The sequence below is a fragment of the Delphinapterus leucas genome, chromosome 2, assembly GCF_059928025.1.
Source record: "Delphinapterus leucas isolate spDelLeu-1000000601 "Yukka" chromosome 2, BTC_Dleu_Yukka2, whole genome shotgun sequence".
Classification (NCBI taxonomy): Eukaryota; Metazoa; Chordata; class Mammalia; order Artiodactyla; family Monodontidae; genus Delphinapterus; species Delphinapterus leucas.
Window position 1 is genome coordinate 53,303,689 of NC_143130.1, and position 17,273 is coordinate 53,320,961.

General features: G+C 34.6%; 1 protein-coding gene across 8 annotated transcripts in view; it reads left to right on the forward strand.

Moving 5' to 3' along the window:
* The window catches only part of LRRC28 (leucine rich repeat containing 28), a 187,465-nt gene that overhangs the window by 31,502 nt on the left and 138,690 nt on the right, over positions 1–17,273 (forward strand). For all 8 annotated transcript variants that reach the window (XR_016392020.1, XR_016392022.1, XR_016392023.1 and 5 more), the window contains 2 exons: positions 7,639–7,676; positions 8,347–8,484. Coding sequence is in view for 4 of the 8 variants with exons in the window: in XM_022598839.3 (XP_022454547.1) it covers positions 7,639–7,676; positions 8,347–8,484 (176 nt within the window). In the remaining 4 variants the exon portion in view is untranslated. The remainder of the gene's footprint in view (positions 1–7,638; positions 7,677–8,346; positions 8,485–17,273) is intronic.

Below are 17,273 nucleotides of genomic sequence, written 5' to 3' on the forward strand. Positions count from 1 at the left end.
TGATATTATTCAGTTTTCATCATTTTCTACGCTTTTATAATCACATTCCCCCTGTCCCCCAAACCCTGGCAACTACTACTCTGTTCTCCATCTCTATGATTTTGTCATTTTAATTTGTTATGTTATATAAATCATATAGTATATAACCTTTCAGGACTGGCTTTTTTTTTCATTGAGCATAATTTCCTTGAGATCTATTTAAGTTGTTGCATGTACCAATAGTTCCTTTATGTTGTTGGGTTATATTTCACAGTATGGATGTAATGGAGTTTGTTCATCCACTCACTTATTGAAGGACATATTGGTTGTTTCCAGTTTTTAGCTATTATGAAATTTTAGCTGCTATGAACATTCATGTACATGTTTTTTTGTGTGTGAATAAGTTTTCATTTCTCTGCGATAAATGCTTAAGAATGTAATTGCTAAGTCACATGGAAATTGCATGTTTCATTTTTTAAATTGAGATATAATTTACGTACCATAAAATTTTAATCATACACTTTTAAAGTGTATGGTTCAGTGGTTTTGGTATATAAACAAGGTTGAGCAACCATTATCACTGTCTAATCCAGAAGATTTTCATCACCCCAAAAGAAACCCATCAATAGTCGTTCCCCTCCCCCAATTCCTTGTAACTCCCTAATAGGTGTGAACTGGTATCTTATAGTTTTCATTTGTATTTTTCTAATGACTAATGATGTCTTTTCCTGTGCTTATTGGCCATTTGTATATTTTCTTTGGGGAAATCTATTCAAATCTGCTGTCTATTTAAAAATTATTATCTAAGAGTGTTTTATGTATTTGGAATACCAGACCCTTATCATATATATCAGCAGTCCCCAACCTTTTTGGCACCAAGGACTGGTTTTGGGGAAGACAATTTTTCCACGGACGGGGTGGGGGCAGGTGGTTCAGGTGGTGATGCAAGCGATGGGGAGCAGTGGGGAGCGGCAGATGAAGCTTCTCTTGCTCGCCTGTCGCTTACCTCCTGCTGTGCGGTCTGGTTCCTAATAGGGCACTGACTAGTACCGGTCTGTGGCCTGGGGGTTGGGGACCCCTGATATATATGATTTGCAAATATTTTCTCCCATTCTGTGGTTTATCTTTCACTTTCTTGATAAATTTTTATTTGGTTGCTTGTGTTTTGTCATGTCTGAGAAACTTTCTAATCCAATGTCATGAAGATTTATCCCTCTTTTCTTATTTGAGTTGTATAATTTTAGCTCTTACATTTAGGTCTTTGATCCATTTTGAGTTAATTTTTGCATATGATATGATGTAGAAGTCTATGTTCTGTTTTTGCATGGGATATCCAGTTATCTCACCACCATTTATTGAGAAGGCTACTCTTTTCCCCATTGAATTGTCTTGGCATGTTTGTTAAAAATCAGTTGACCATAGACACATGGGCATGTTTCTGGATTTTCACTTCTGTTCCATTGATCTGTATGTTTTATCTTTTTGCCAGTACCATGCAAACTTGATTACTCTAGCTTTGTAGTGAGTTTTGAAATTGAGAAGTATGGATCCTCCAACATTATCCTTATTTTTCAAAATTGTTTTAGCTATTCTAAATCCCTTGCATTTCCATGTGAATTTTAAGATCCACTTGTCAATTCATGCAAAAAAAAAAAAAAAACGCCAAATGTGATTGTTGATAACGACTACGCTGAATCTTTAGATCAGTTTGTGGATTATTGCCATCTTAACAGTATCATGTCTTCTAATTTTTGAATGTGGGATATCTTTCTATTTATTTAGGTCTTCAGTTTCCTTCAACAGTTTTAAAATTTGAACATTGAACACTTTTCAGTGTAAAAATGCTGAATTTCTTCTGTTAGATTTATTCTTTTTGATGCTATTGTACATAGAACTATATTCTTCTTTTTTTTTTTTTTTTTTCCCACGGGCCTCTCACTGTTGTGGTCTCTCCCGTTGTGGAACACAGGCTCCAGACCCGCAGGCTCAGCGGCCATGGCTCACGGGCCCAGCCGCTCCACGGCATGTGGGATCTTCCCGGACTGGGGCACGAACCCGTGTCCCCTGCATTGGCAGGTGGACTCTCAACCACTGCGCCACCAGGGAAGCCCAAGAACTATATTCTTAACTTCACTTTAGAATTGTTCAGTACCTAGTATATAAAAATACAGTTGATTTTTGTATATTGATATTATATCCTCCAACCTTGCCAAATTCATTCATTAGCTCTTTTTTGTTGTTGAATTCCTTGGGGTTTTCTCTATATAAGATCAAGTCATCTACCAGTAAAGAGTTGTATTTCTTCTTTTCTGATCTGTATGCCTTTTTATTTCTTTTTCTTGCTTAGTTGCCCTGGCTAGAACATAGAATGTTGAATAGAAGTGATGAGACAAGACATCTTTGTGTTGTTCTTGTGCTCAGTTACCTTAGTGGTCAGCTAATGATCAAGCAGAGATTTCCTTACCTACCTGAATCTGCTAAGTCTCCCAGTCCTTGCTGAGGGTCTCTGTATATGTATTGTGGCATGCTTTCCCCTCTCATCTAGGCACTTGACAACTTTGCCTTAGACTTCACTTCTTATGTAGAACTTCAAGTCCAGCAGAGGTGAGAGCTTAGGGTCTTCTCGGGTCTTTCCTGAGCATATGTGCATGAGCTCTGGGCATGCATGTGACCTTCTAGATTTCTAGAAATATGTCAGAGTTTTTCAAAGTTCCTCTGGAAGGAACTCCCCAGCGTTTTCATTTAAGGTTTTTGGTTGTCTGTTGTTTGCTCCAGCTGTTATCTAGTGCCTCAGGCACCAGCGAAGTTAAACAATTGCCTGTAATTTATCTCAATTGGGGAAAGGGTTTTTGTACTGGGCAAGCTTCTAGTCAGATCAAGTTAAAAACAGCCTTGCAAGTGGGGTCTTTCAGAGATCCATGAGACAGTCAAATGACAGTTCTCTGGAAATGAACTCCAACTTGGTTCTGCCCCTTTAGGTACTAGCCAGGCTACTGCAATTGAAGTGAAAAGCAAAGTGATTTTCCAGGCTTCTGCAGAGGTGGAGAGTAGGGTATAGGACTGGGGCAAGTAAAAATACCCCAAAGCTCACAGCTTAGTCTTCTTACTGAGATTTTTGCCATTTTTCTTACATAAACCCTGCCTGTATTACTGCAAGTCTTTGGTTAATTTCCAGAGTTCTGTACATGTAGCTTCTGATAATTTTTGCCAATATTATTGTTGATTTTACAAATAAAGAGAATTTTTGGCGGTCCTTACTCTGCCACTTTTGATCTGAATTTGTAGTTTCATTAAAAACTGCCAAATAATTTCCCAGGTTGGCTGTACCATTTTACATTCTCCCCCGGCAATGTGTGATTGTTCCAGTTTCTCCACATCTCACCTGCATTATTTTGTTGTCATTACTTTAAATTTTTGTCATTGAGATAGATGTGTGGTTTTATCTAATTATGGTTTTAATTTGTATTTCTCTAATGGCTTATAACGTTAATTTAACATCTTTTCAAGTACTTGTGATCTTTATCTTTTCTTCAGTGAAATGTCTGTTCATGTCTATTGCTCATTTTCTATTTGGATATTTTTCTTTAGTTGTAAGAGTTTTAAGAATTCTTTACATATTCTAGAAAACAGTCCTTGGTTGTATAGGTTGTTTACAAATATTTTCTCCCTCTGTATAACTTCTATTTTCATGTTCTCTTGTAGAGCAGAAGTTTTACATTTTGATGAGGTCCACTTTGTCAATTTTTGCTTTTATGTATCATGTTTTTAGTGTCAAATTTAAGAACTTTGTCTAGTCCTAGACCCTGAAGATTTTCTCCTGCTTTTTTTCTCTAAAAGTTGTATAGTTTTTTGCTTTACATTCATCTTCATAGTTCTGAAATGTGTATGTTTTGCCTTCTGGAATTAGAGTTCTTGGTTGTCAGTTACTTTTTTTCTTTCAACATTTTCATGGTGTTTATTGTCTTCTGGCTTGCATACTTTCTGAAGAGACATCTGCTGACATTCCTATATTTCTTCATCAGTATGTAATGTGTCTTTTTTCCTTGGGCTACTTTGAAGAATTTCTGATTCTTCTATTGGTTTTCAGGGATTTGATTTTGATGTACTTTGTTGTGGTTTTCTTTTTCTTTATCCTTGACATTCATTGAGCTTCTTGGGTTTGTGTCTTTATAGTTTGCATCAAATTTGGATTTTTTTAAACATATTTCTTTAGATATTTATTTCTGTACCCTTATCTCTGGTCCCTGCTTCTGGCACTCTTACATGTTTGTTAGTTTAATATGGTCCCATAATCACTGACACACTGTTCAGTTCTATTCTTTTCAGTCTTTTTTTTTTTAATGTACTTCAGTTAGGACATATTATATTTCTCTGTCTTCAGGGTTGGTAGTATTTTCTTCTTCAGTATCTAATAAGTTGTTAATCCAACCTAGTGACATTTTCACTTAGTTTGTTGTATATTTGATCTCTAGAAGTTCTATTTGGTTCTTCTTTATATGTTAACATTTCTCTCACAATGTTTATATTTTTCTTTGAATACCCGAATATAGTTGTTATAGTTGTTTTGTTTTAAAGTTCTTATTTGCTAATTCCATCATTTGTGTCATACTGGTTCCGTTTGTATTAACTGTTTTTTATCCTAGTTATTGGTCACATTTTCCTAATTCTTAGCACTTTTTGATTAGATGCTGGGCCTTATGAATACTTTATTGTGTCTACACTTTGTTGTCTTCCTTTTTGTGGTGCTTTGTTCTGGCCTGCAGTTATTTGCAATTTAATTTGATCCTTTCATGGCCTGTCTTTATGCTTGTTAGGACAGGTCTAGAGTAACTTCTACTAAAGGGATAGTTTAGCCCTATTACCCACACAGGACTTTTCTAGAATCTTGTTTAAATGAACCAAGTGATCAACAAGGATCTTGTTTAAATGAACCAAGTGATCAACAAGGATTTGGTACACTTGCTGCTCAGGACTTGAATGCTTTCTAGCTCTGTATGAGCTCTGTGGACTGTTCAGCTGATAGGTTTTCAGTTACTTTTTGACTGGAGTGCATTATAGAATTCAGCTAAGAGTCAAAGGATCCCTTGAAGTTTTTTTTTTCAGTAGTGCCCTTTCCTCCAGAACTGTACCCACAACTTCCAGCTGCCTCAGGTTCCCTGAACTCTGATATGTTTCTTCATAACTCAGTGAGACTTCATTCTTTGTTTGGGATCCCATTTTTGTACCACAGTGCACAATTTGCCTCCAGACATAAATCTGTGGACATTGTGTGGCTCACCTCACTTGTTTCTTCTCTCTCAGGGAACATAGCACTAGTTGCCTCTTGTCAGTATTAGAAAATAATTGTTTCATATATTCCATCTGGTTTTCTTGTTGCTTATAGCAATTAGGTAAATCTGGTCTTTATTATTTCATCATGGCTGGAAGTATAAGTCCTGTTCCTTTAATAAAAAAAATTTTTTTTTTTATTTTGGAGCAGTTTTTATTTACAGAAAAGGTTGTAAAGATAGTAGGTACAGAGTTCCAGTATGCCCAGGTTTCTCCTGTTGTTAACATCTTACAATTTCATTGAACATTTGTCAAGACTAAGAAACTGACATTGCCATATTACTATTAAGTAAATATCTATATTTAATTTTATTAAAAAACTGCCAAACCATTTTCCAAAGTGGCTGTACAGTCATGCATTCCCACCAGCAGTGAATGAGAGTTCCTGCATTATTTGAGTAGAAAAATAACATGATGAAAACCAGTTACGTCAAAACACCAACATTTTAACTACTTTGAAATTACAAAAATTAAGTAGACAGAAGTGACTTAAAATTGCTAAGCCTTTGATTACAAATGACTTATGATAACAATAATAATTATAACAGTGGCATTCATGGAACTCCGTTCTAAGGGCTTTACATTTATTAATTCATTTAATCCTCACAGCATCCCTATGTTGTTGGTGCTGTTATCCTCTACTTCTGTAGATTAAGAAAGTGAAAAGGTCAGTAATTTTCCCCTGGTCACATAGATATTAAGGTACAGGCAGTCTGGCTCCAGAACCTACTCTGATCCACTTTACCAGTGATGATTCTTCATCAGCTGCACATCAGAGCAACTTGAGTTGAGATGGCCTTGGACATCTATATTTTGAAGACCACTGGTGATTCTAATGTGTAGTCAGGATTGAGAACATTCTAAACTACCATTTACTGCTTTTCATTATAATGTAGATAAATTTATTATGTTAAAATATACTTTTTGATTTTAATGATAATAGTACTTTAGTTCATATTTTGACTTGGACATTTTAAGGTCCTTTTTTGTAGGTAGAATTGGAGTTGAGGCAAAAATTGTGTGGATTACTGAAAAATCAGTTATCTATTTTGGTGTCTAGGCACTCTGCCTTTTGTGTAATACATGCAAATGTGTGTGTATACTTATATATATATAGTCTTTCGGCATAAAGAATTTTTAGAGTAATCTGTTAAAGTAGTTAGATATTTCTTCCTAAAAGTAATGTTTAAAGAATATTGATTTTAAAATATGGAAACATTCTAAAAAAAGTAAAATATGGAATCATTCTGTATACACAAAGCAAGGAATAAAATGAATCATAGAATGGTGTAATTGTTTAAATTGTGTTAGGCCCAGCAAGTTAATACCTGCACAGAATTGATTTAATCCAGCATATAAAAATCTTCTTAAATTTATTAATTTTGTATCTTTCTTATTCTGTGTCATTGCCATTTTAACATTTGATATTAGGCTAAAATATATAGAAGAAATATTTTAAATTCTATTTAAGATATACTATATGAAGAGTGATTATGAGGTATAATAAATAAGACAACAGGTTTGAAAATACTTTATCAAAATCTAGTTCTCTGGCCTCAAAATCAACGATCTAAATTTATTTTTTAAATTATTATTATGTGATTTTCATTGGTCACTGTTGTTTTGCTCTGAATAGTTGGCTGCCGACTATTGCATGAAGTCTCCACCAGAGAGTGCTAAAGATACTTCAGTGGGAAATGTTATTTACTTAGACTTGCCTGGACTTGTCAGCCGGGTAGCCTTTTTTTTTTTTCTAAGAAAAGAATTTGATTTCTTATTTACAAAATTCCTCTTGCTGTGAAATATATTACGTACCTTGACAGTTGAATATTTCTACAGATATCATAAATGATGAGTATTTAATTGCTTCATTTTTGGTTCTCCATACTGGCTTGAAATATCTTTGATTATTTTGTGAAGTTATCCTTTAAAAACTAAAAGTTGCATTTTCCTTTACACAATAGGTGTTGACTTTTCTCTACACAATAGATGTTTTTTTGAAAACCTGAATAATTTAAAATGAACTAGAGAAACTAGTAATTTGTTTTATGAGGTTGAAAAAAATACTTTATTGTGTATGTTTTAATTTTAAAATAGCAACTAAATTAGCAAATAGTTTTAATATTTGCAATTCTAGCATACAATATTATTCTCGAAGTATTATTAATTATCCGTGATGACCATATAGTTTGTGTTACACATTTAGAGTAGGGTAAGAAAGAAAATCTGGTCCCTTTATATTTGATAAATCTCTAAGTGAGCATTTTACAGAGTGATTATCTAGCAGAAGTACTGAAGGATAACAGCTGTTTTTCCCTTCTTTTCCTCTAGGTATCTTCACTCAAATAACATAGTTGTGGTTCCGGAAGGTACGTGCACTTCAAGTTTTTAGTTAGGCGGTGCTATAGTTTAAATAGTAGAACAGATAGTATAGTGCTATTATAGTTTATAATAGTAGAACAGATTGTTTCTTTAAACCAATTTTGGTTGGAAAATTAGGGAATTTTAATTATAGAGCATCTTTATTAGTTTCAAAGCTTTTTTTCCTCTAATTAGTAATCCAGTTAACTGTTACAATTAAATTAAATTTAAGAAGCCTAAAATGGTTATAATGGTTAGGTAAAAATGTATTATCAGATAAACTGTCATTGGGTAAATAATAAAATGATAACTTTTAAGTTTAATAAATCCAATTAAGCATTTTGGTTAGATAAAATATCTATATATATATATATCATTTCATGAATTATTTATTCAAGTAATTTTTACATTGTTTTAACATTTTTATTCGTGCTATTTTTAAACTTACTTTATATCAAGGTAGAAGTGTTATCACTTCATAAAATTTAGTTTGATACTATACTCTAATAAAAATTTTTTAAAATTTTACTTTGATATATGTTTTTACTATTATGTCAGCCCTGGAGACAGGGATATTAAGCATTAAAATATTTAAACTTGGAGTACTTGCATTAAAGTTTGGTGTTAAAACACTTGGGTCAAATTAATCATGCTTTTACCCTTCTTTTCTCTTCGAAGCCATTGGGTCCCTTGTAAAACTACAGTGTTTGGATCTTAGTGACAATGCCTTAGAAATTGTTTGCCCAGAAATTGGTCGTCTGAGAGCTTTACGTCATCTTCGGTTAGCTAATAACCAACTGCAATTCCTACCTCCAGGTAATCATAGTCTGTAGCACACGAGCTTTTTGTATATTACAAGTCTATTTTTATTAATATTTCTTACTTTGTGTCTAGGCAGTGGGCTTTAGATATATTTGTAAGTATTTGATTGTCTACTTGTTTGAAGATGACACTAAGGAATGTGGATGAAATATGACTCAGAGTCTTTTCCTTGATGCAAGTATGAGAAGGTGGCATTTATGTTTTTCAGCTACAATTACTACAGTTGTGCATTGGAATCAATGCTCCTTCAAATCACTGTCCTGGTGAAATATTTGTACCAAAAGCTCCTTCAGTTCTGAATTTCACATAGGAGAATTTATATGAACTTTGCATTTTAGTGTCCCAAAAGCAGATACATACAGTGTTTTCTCTCATTCTCTAGTGAGGTAAATGATGTACATTAACTTGGATTTAATGTGAAATCATACTAGAATTTAGTAGCAGAATTTAAGTTTGAGTCCTAGAATTGTCAGTTCTGCCTTCTGATCATCCTATTAGATTATGATGTACCTATTGATAGTACCAAAATCCTGCATTCTTCTGAGCTACCATTAAACCCTTTGACTTTCTTACAAGGTGTATTCAGAGACCTTCCTTTGTGAACCCACACATTTGCAGATTCCTCTGTCCTGTGTCATTTCGCATATTTTTTAAAAAGTGAAGTATGATTTAATAAAAAACTTGTGCTTCAGGTATTACATAAGAGTTACTCTGCATTCAAAAATGAGCAAAAAAAATACAGATGTCACTCACATTGGCTGGGATTATTTCTTCCTAGTAACTCAGGAATACCAGCTAGTCTTTTAGTGTATCCGACTGAAATGTGTGACTCAACCAAAATTACAAATTACTGCCTGTCACAGAACTTCAGGGACATGTGAAACTGTTAAAAACTATTCATGTTAAATCCATGAATGAATTTATAATTTAAAAAATACTTTCTCCAAAGTTTTTCAAGTACAGAAATTTCTAACTGAAACACAGTAGCTGATTAATTTTTAGACTTTATGTGCTGACTTTCATATATAGGTTCAATATTGTATACAAAAATGATAATTAGTATAGCAGTTGACTCTGCTTAAAAAAATATTTTTTAACCTCATATAATGAGAGTCTTCCTTTTTCCAACTCTACTTAATACAAAAATTTTCAGTATGGTGTGGGAATATGATCTTTGAATTTTATTGTATGTAATCAGACTCAGTGGTGTTTCATCATTCTAGCTTTCATCAAGTTTATGTATTCACATACTCAGGAAATTAGATTCTCTTTCAGAGATTGTCTAGAAAATATATCAGCAAAGATAACACTTTAGATTTTCAGGGTATTTTCATATATGAAACTTACACAAGATACATTATAGAGTCAAAATGCATGGATATAATACCGAATATTTTAGATTTTCGTAGTATTTTCATATATGAAGTTTATACAAGATATGTTATAGAATCAAAATGCATAGGTATAGTACTGTATTCATAAGCCCCTTTTTCGATACATTTAAAGAACGTCTGAGTAACACAACTCTCTGTTAAAACATTGTTCTTTGTTTTCTATTTTCCTGTCTTTTCCTGTAATGTAAGAACATTTTGTGGTAAAATGTGGCCATTTCCTTCCATTATATACTCTCAGAGGTTAAGGATATATTACTAATGTCATTGACTGCCTCCTAGTAACCAGTGGAGGGTATAGGTTTCCTGACTACTTTAATATGATTTTAAATTTATATCTCACCTGTTTCATAATAGATTTGAGGCATTTACTTCTGATTTTATTTCCCTAGCTTATTTTTGTTGTTTGTGTTTGGTTTTGCTTGTTTTGAGTAAAATTGCATACAGTAATAGCTGTGTATTTTGAGTAGAAACTTTTGATTAAACTATGTATAGACTTTTTTTTTCTAGGCCATCATAAGTAGCAATGCACTAGATCTTACTAATTTTTTTAATAACTTTATGTATCTCTTTATGAGGTAATTTCAAGTGTTATGATTTGAATGGGAGAGGGGCTAGGTACACATCCCCCAAGTGTTTGACCGTCTTTGGGGACATACTATGGAAAAGTTATTTTAACTGCAGTAAAAAATGTGAGGGACTGCCATATAGTGTCCATTTGATGACAGTAGACTCCAGTTGATGTCTGATTGTTAGCCTCTTCTACCTAGTCCATGTTATTAGTATAGACTTCTTATGTGTTATATTCCTGTGAAAGACTTAATATTTTATTATGTGTATTTTTTTGTGGTTGAAAAACCGTTGAATGTAATTTCACATTCAGTATTTAAAATTTGAAAATTTAAGAGCAGTATTTGAAAAATTTTTAAGCATTTAAAATATCTAAATGGATAATAGAGAGTTTTAAAATTAGGATCTAAGAATGGATTACAGGGGCTTCATGAATGCCCTCAAATTGTATGGACAGTTTGGTGTTTGTGAGTGTGTACATATTGCTGTGAAGAAGATCCAATGTTTTTATCAGTTTCTCAAACAGATCCATGACTCATATAGTTGATTCTCTTGGGTTGTTTGCCAATACCCATTCTTGGTATTGGGGAATGTCCCTTTTCCCCATTCTATTGGATTGCAGAGTACTGCCGTTTTTCTACCTTGTGACATTGCTTTCTCTCCACAGTTGATTGGTCCTGGTGTAGGTACCTGACCCAAGCAGGACCATTTCTCTCCCTGGGCATTTTGAAAAGGACAGTGTGGGAGAAGGAAAGAGAACAAGAGAGAACAGCGGAGGCTGAGAAAGAAAATCAGGCTCTATTTCTCTCTGGGTTTCTATACAATACTGTATAATCTTGTGAGGTCTGGGAGTAGCCATGTGGACTGGGAAACAAGGAGAGAAAGATGAAGTAAATAACTAGAAAAAAGATGGAGGCAGAGACTTCCTAAGTTTTCTTTAATTTCCCAATCACTGATTCTGTTCTTAAGGCCCATAGACTTTGTGCTTAAGCTAACTCTAGTTGGCTTCTGTGAATTGTCAACAAAAGAGCTCCATGTAACATAGCTGCCCCAAAGGCTTAAAACAGCCTGTCTTGGGGTATAGGATTAATTGTATATTGAACTCTCCTATTTACATAACTGTTATGCTTTGAAATTGCAAAAGCTCTTATTAATAGTAGGAAGTCCAGGGTTAGCAACAGCACGATCAGTAGTATGTCTGTGAAGTGGTTCATTCTGTCATCTGTTTTTTCCTTTTTGTAGTATGCTTTGTACCCTTTCTATTATATATATATATATATATATATATATATATTTTTTTTTTTAACCTGAACTCAAGTAATTTTGGAGGAAGTACAGAGAACATTGGCATGGGGTGATGATGGGTATAGAAATGTGAAGACAGGCTATAAAGAGTATGTTGTTAAGTCAGTATAGGGAAAGTGTATTGTCCTCTTTGGCCCCATAGCTGGGCCTGAGAAACTGACGTTAAGACAGATTAACAGGAGAAAAGTATACAGATTTTATTTAGTAATTTTTACATGTACACAGGAGCCTTCATAAGAAAAATGAAGACCCAAAGAAGTGTAGTTAGAACCAAACACATATATACTAGGTTGGACAATGAGTAGTAAATTGTGAAAATGGACAAGACAAAGGAGTTTGTGCAAGGGCAGTTATTTGTAGAAAAGTGACTAGGAAGATAAGGTTTGGTTTAACAAGGTTTGTTTGTCATTTGGCCTCACCTCCCTGTCTCTGGTCATAAGAATGTCTTCCTTCCTCCTGGTATGGGGGTTAACACCTTTTGCATGGGAATTTTATCTCCTGCTTTCAGGAAGAAGAAGGAAGCTTAGAGTGCCCTTCTTGCATCTGCTGTCTTTCAGTGCCTTTAACTTAAAATAATCAGTACACCAGGATGGCATATTTTGGGGTGGCATACTCTGAACTCCTACTCCAGCCACCACAGTGGGCAACTAGAGCTTAATTCTGTGTGAAACATATCCCTCAGAATCATCACACTAAAGTGCTGAAAGAGCTACAGTACTTCAACATCAACTTCCAAAAATTATGGTTGAGAGCTGATTGGGTGGGAGGGTGGGTGTTAATTCTCTGTTACTTCTGGCATGCTGCACATGTACACACATGGACAGAGCAGCAGCCTTCTGCAGTTTCAGAAAAGTCCTCAGTCACAGTGATATGGATACTGGTAGTGGAGCAATGGCCAGAAAACACTGAAGTGGTCCACCTAGGTGATATGTGTGGAGCTCTGACAAGCTCTCACAGACATCATGAACCATGGATGAAGAGAGGTGCTTGGTACATCTGCTTTCAAAATCTTCCAGACGTGGTCCATAGACCCCAACCTGAAAGATAAGACTAATTTAACTTGGTTCCAAATTACCTCCCCCCCCAAAAAATCTTCTGGCTAATGTTATTGAAATCATAGTCTGTGGTGTAAGAACTTTGGAACCTGAAGCACTATTTTTCTGAGCAGATCCAGTCCCTCCTCCCTTTTTTTCAATAACTTTATATATTATTTGGCAATGAGTATTGTGGGTTTATATTTTAAATACCATATGGAAAAGGTTAAATGATATTTTGGCTTTTTTTTTTACTGTGATACTTAAAAATTTTTAATTTTTGTTTATTTTTCACAAGTAAAAATTGTACATATTTAAAGTATACAGTGTGATGTTTTGACATATGTATATATTGTGAAATGATTACTACAATTGAACTAATTAACATATTTGTTACCTCCCAAAGTTACCTTTTGTGTGAGTGTGTGGTGAGAACATTTAAGATCTAGTCTCTTAGCAAACTTCAAATACACAACACACTATTATTCAGTTGCCTTTTAAAAAACTTTTTATTGTGGTAAATTTTAAGCACAATCAAAAGTAGACAGAATAGAATAGTAAGCCCCCATATACCCAATACCTAACTTTAACAGTTACCATGGCTTTCTCCTCTGTTGTATTATTTTTCTTTTAACTTTTGTTCTTCATATTTTTGTCCTCTCAAGGTTTTTTTTAATTGGGGTAAAATTTACGTACAGTGAAATGCTCAAGTGTACAATTCTTGAGTTTTGATAAATGTATATACCCATGTAATCAACATCTTATTTGAGATACAGAACATTTCCATTAACCCAGAATGTTCTCTTACGCCATTTCCAGTCAATCAGTTTGCTATAGGCAAACCCTATTCTGATTTCTCTTACCATAGATTAATTTTGTCTGTTGTTGAAAATAATATAAATGGGAACATATAGTATGTTCTCTGTTTGACTTCTTTCACTCAAAATAATGGTTTCAAGATGCACCCATGCTGTTGCATGTGTCAGTAGTTCATCCTGTTTTATTGCAGAGTAGAATTCCATTGTATAAACATACAATTTATAATATACCTTCCTCTTAATGGACATGTCAGTTTTTTCTAGCTTTGGGCTATTATCAGTAAAACTAATATAAACATTCTTGTATGAGACTTTTTATGGATATATGTTTTTACTTCTCTTGGGTAAATACCTATTAGTAGAAATGTGATTCATAATATAGGTGTATGCTTAACTTTATAAGAAATTGCCCAGCAGTTTTTAAAATAGTTATACCATTTTACACTTCTCACAGAAGTATATGAGAGTTCTAGTTACTCTGCATGTTTGCTAGTATTTAGTGTTATCTGTTTTTGGCTTTGTTTATTTTAGCTGTAGTAATGGATGTGAAGTTACATTACATTGTTTTAATTTGTATTTAATTGAATGTGTCTTTGCCTCTTGACTAATGGTATTGAGCACCTTTTAATGTATTCGTGGACTATTCCAAATCTTCTTTTTGAATTGTAGGCGGTATCTCCCTACTTTACAGACCAGTGGCCAGATTTAGGTTGCTGAAGAATTCTCTTTGCTCTCTAGTTCTGCCCCTTGCTTTCTGTGCCTTGAGAGCTCTTTTAGCCCTGCTGCCCCATCGTTGGCCTGTGTATGGCTGCCCTGTACTCTGAAGGTGGGTCTTGCCTCTGCAAAGTTTCTCTTGGCTTTCCTGTTATCTTCCATTCCTCAAGTCTTCCTTAGCTCAAAGCCTAGAGGACTTTAGGGAGATGATCTCAGCTCTCTTCTCTTGCCCCCATTTTTGGTGAAAACCAGTGGAAAAGAGTTTGTGTGAAGGGGGGCCAGGTAGTTCATACAGCCTCTCTCTGTGTCTGGGGCTGCTCTGGATTCTATGCTGGTATGCCAGTCCCCACATAGCCCTTCAAAGTTAGACTGGTTTCTTTTTAGTGCTTGTCTGTGGCAGATTCTTTGTCCTCCCATTACAGTCAAGGGTGATAGCAACTGGAAATCTCTTCTGTTTTAAAATGGGCTTATCACTTTTTGGAGTTGATTTTGGTTTCTGGGTGTCCTCAGTCTCTGAAAAATTTTAAAAACTATAATTATGTAGCTTATCCAACTTCTTTTCATAATTAGGGTGTAAGTGACAACTCTTTTGACTTTTTATTTTCTTACTGGCATTAAGTTCTCCTCCCTCACAGGCTACCACAATTTGGTTTTTGTTCCTCTCTACTTTTCTTTCTCTACCTACTTTCTGTCTTCTTTTGGATTACTTGAGTACGTTTTAGTGTTCCATTTTATTTCCTCTACTGGTTTTTCTTTACAGTTTACAATATGCATCCTTAACTTATTACAGCTTACTTAGGATACTGTACCACTTAATATAAATTTTAAGAACCTTCCAGGGACTTCTCTGGTCGTCCAACGGTTAAGAATCCACTTTCCCGTGCCGGGGATGCGGGTTTGATCCCTGGTCGGGGAACTAAGATCCCACATGCTGTAGGGCTACTGAGGCTGCGTGCCACAACTAGAGAGCCCATGTGCTCTGGAGCCAGCATGCCACAACTAGAAGTCTTCGTGCTGCAATGAGGAGCCCATGTGCCGCAACTAAGACCTGAAGCAGCCAAAAATAAATGAATAAATAGTAAAAAAAAAAAGAACCTTCCAATAGTATACTTCCATTTACCCTCCTTCCTTTGTGTTATTATATCATGTATTTTATATCTATATATGTTATGAACCCCACAATATAATGTTTATTTTGCAGTGGTCAGTTATCTTTAAAGGAAATCACAATAATTTTTTAAAAAGATATTCTTTGTATTTACCCATATATTTACCCTTTCCTGTACTCTTCATTCTTTCTTGTAGATCTCTTTTTTATTTGGTATCATTTCTCTTCAGCCTAAAGTATTGATACTTTCTTTAATATTTCTTGTAGTGCAGTTCTACTGTCATAGTTCTACTGAACTATGTCACTTTCTCTTAATGCAAAAATGTCTATTTCACCTTTGACTTTGAAGCATGTTTTCTCAGGATATAGGAGTCTGGGTTGACAATTTTTTTTAGCACTTTAAAAGACAGCTTTCCATTGTCTTCTGATCCCATTGTTTCTGATGAGAAGTCAGTTGTAATTTGTATCATTTGTATCATTGTTAGCCTATATATGTCTTCTTCTATGGCTATATTAAAATTTTTCTCTTTATCTTTGGTGTTAGCAGTTTGTCTATGATGTACCATGATGTAGGATTTTTTATATTTATCCTGCAAGGGCTTTTCTTCATTCCCAAATTGGGAAGTTTCCTGTTATTATTTCTTTATATATTTTTCTGCCCCACATTTTTTTTTCTTTCAAGAACTCCAGTTACACACATTAGATCATTTGATAATGTTTCACAGATCACTGAGGCTTTTTTCTTTTTTAATCTTTTTTTTTTCTCCTTATCTAGAGGTTGGATGATATCTGTGTATCTGTCTTCTACTCCAGTAACTTCTTTTGTGATCTCGCATATGTTATTTATTAAGCCCCTCTTCACTGTCTCACAGCTTTTTCCTCTTTGGTACCTTGTCTAGCATTTTCCAGCTGCTTCAGCCTCCCAAACTGTGATCTCTGTCTCTTTAGCACTGTGAGACTGCAAGGTTCTACTTGGGTTCCACTTCCCTGTGTTGTGGGCAAGAAAGCCTTGTCCAGCTTGGGACACAAGGGGTGTTTACCTTATTTCAATGATCAGAGTCCTTTGTTTCCTGTTTGTTGTTTGAAAGCAGTTGCCTCATATATTTTTGACTAGTCTTATTGCTGTATTTTGGTGGGAGGGAAGTCTGGTGTCAGTGTCCCTGTCATATCTGGAAGTGGAAGTCCTATTAGATGTTCTTTGATTTCTCATCTTATTGCTTACCTGCATTCTTATATATATATAACTTGTATGCCATTTAAACATTTATATGTTGCCTTCTCCTACTTCCAGTATCAAAACTATAACATTATTTGTTACAGAATAAATTTAAACTCATTTTCTTCCAAAGGCTTTTTCTAACTTAAGTAAAATTACATTATCTATTATGATCTAATAAAGGGTTACTGGAGAAAGATTTCCTTCGGTGCAGAGCAACTTGCCAAATACTTTGTGATTCACCATTGGCCACAAAGGCCAATGGATATTAGAAGAATCAGAAAATCCAGCTGCCCCTTGATAGTAAAGAGAATCCTTATGCTGTGATTCACTATAAACTCTGTGAATTCCCATGAGAGAAGATTATGGTAACAGACAAACAACAAAATGTCACTAGGAGTCAGAAAAGATGTTGCTTACATCTGCAATATAAATCAGCCTGTTTTTTTTTTAAATGGTTTTATCTTTGAAAAATTGTTCTGCATACCAAGAAGGGAAGGATTTTTTAGCCCAAATTGAAAATATTAAAGCAGTCTAGGGGCTTCCCTGGTGGCGCAGTGGTTAAGAATCTGCCTGCCAATGCAGGGGACATGGGTTCGAGCCAGGTCTGGGAAGGTCCCACATGCC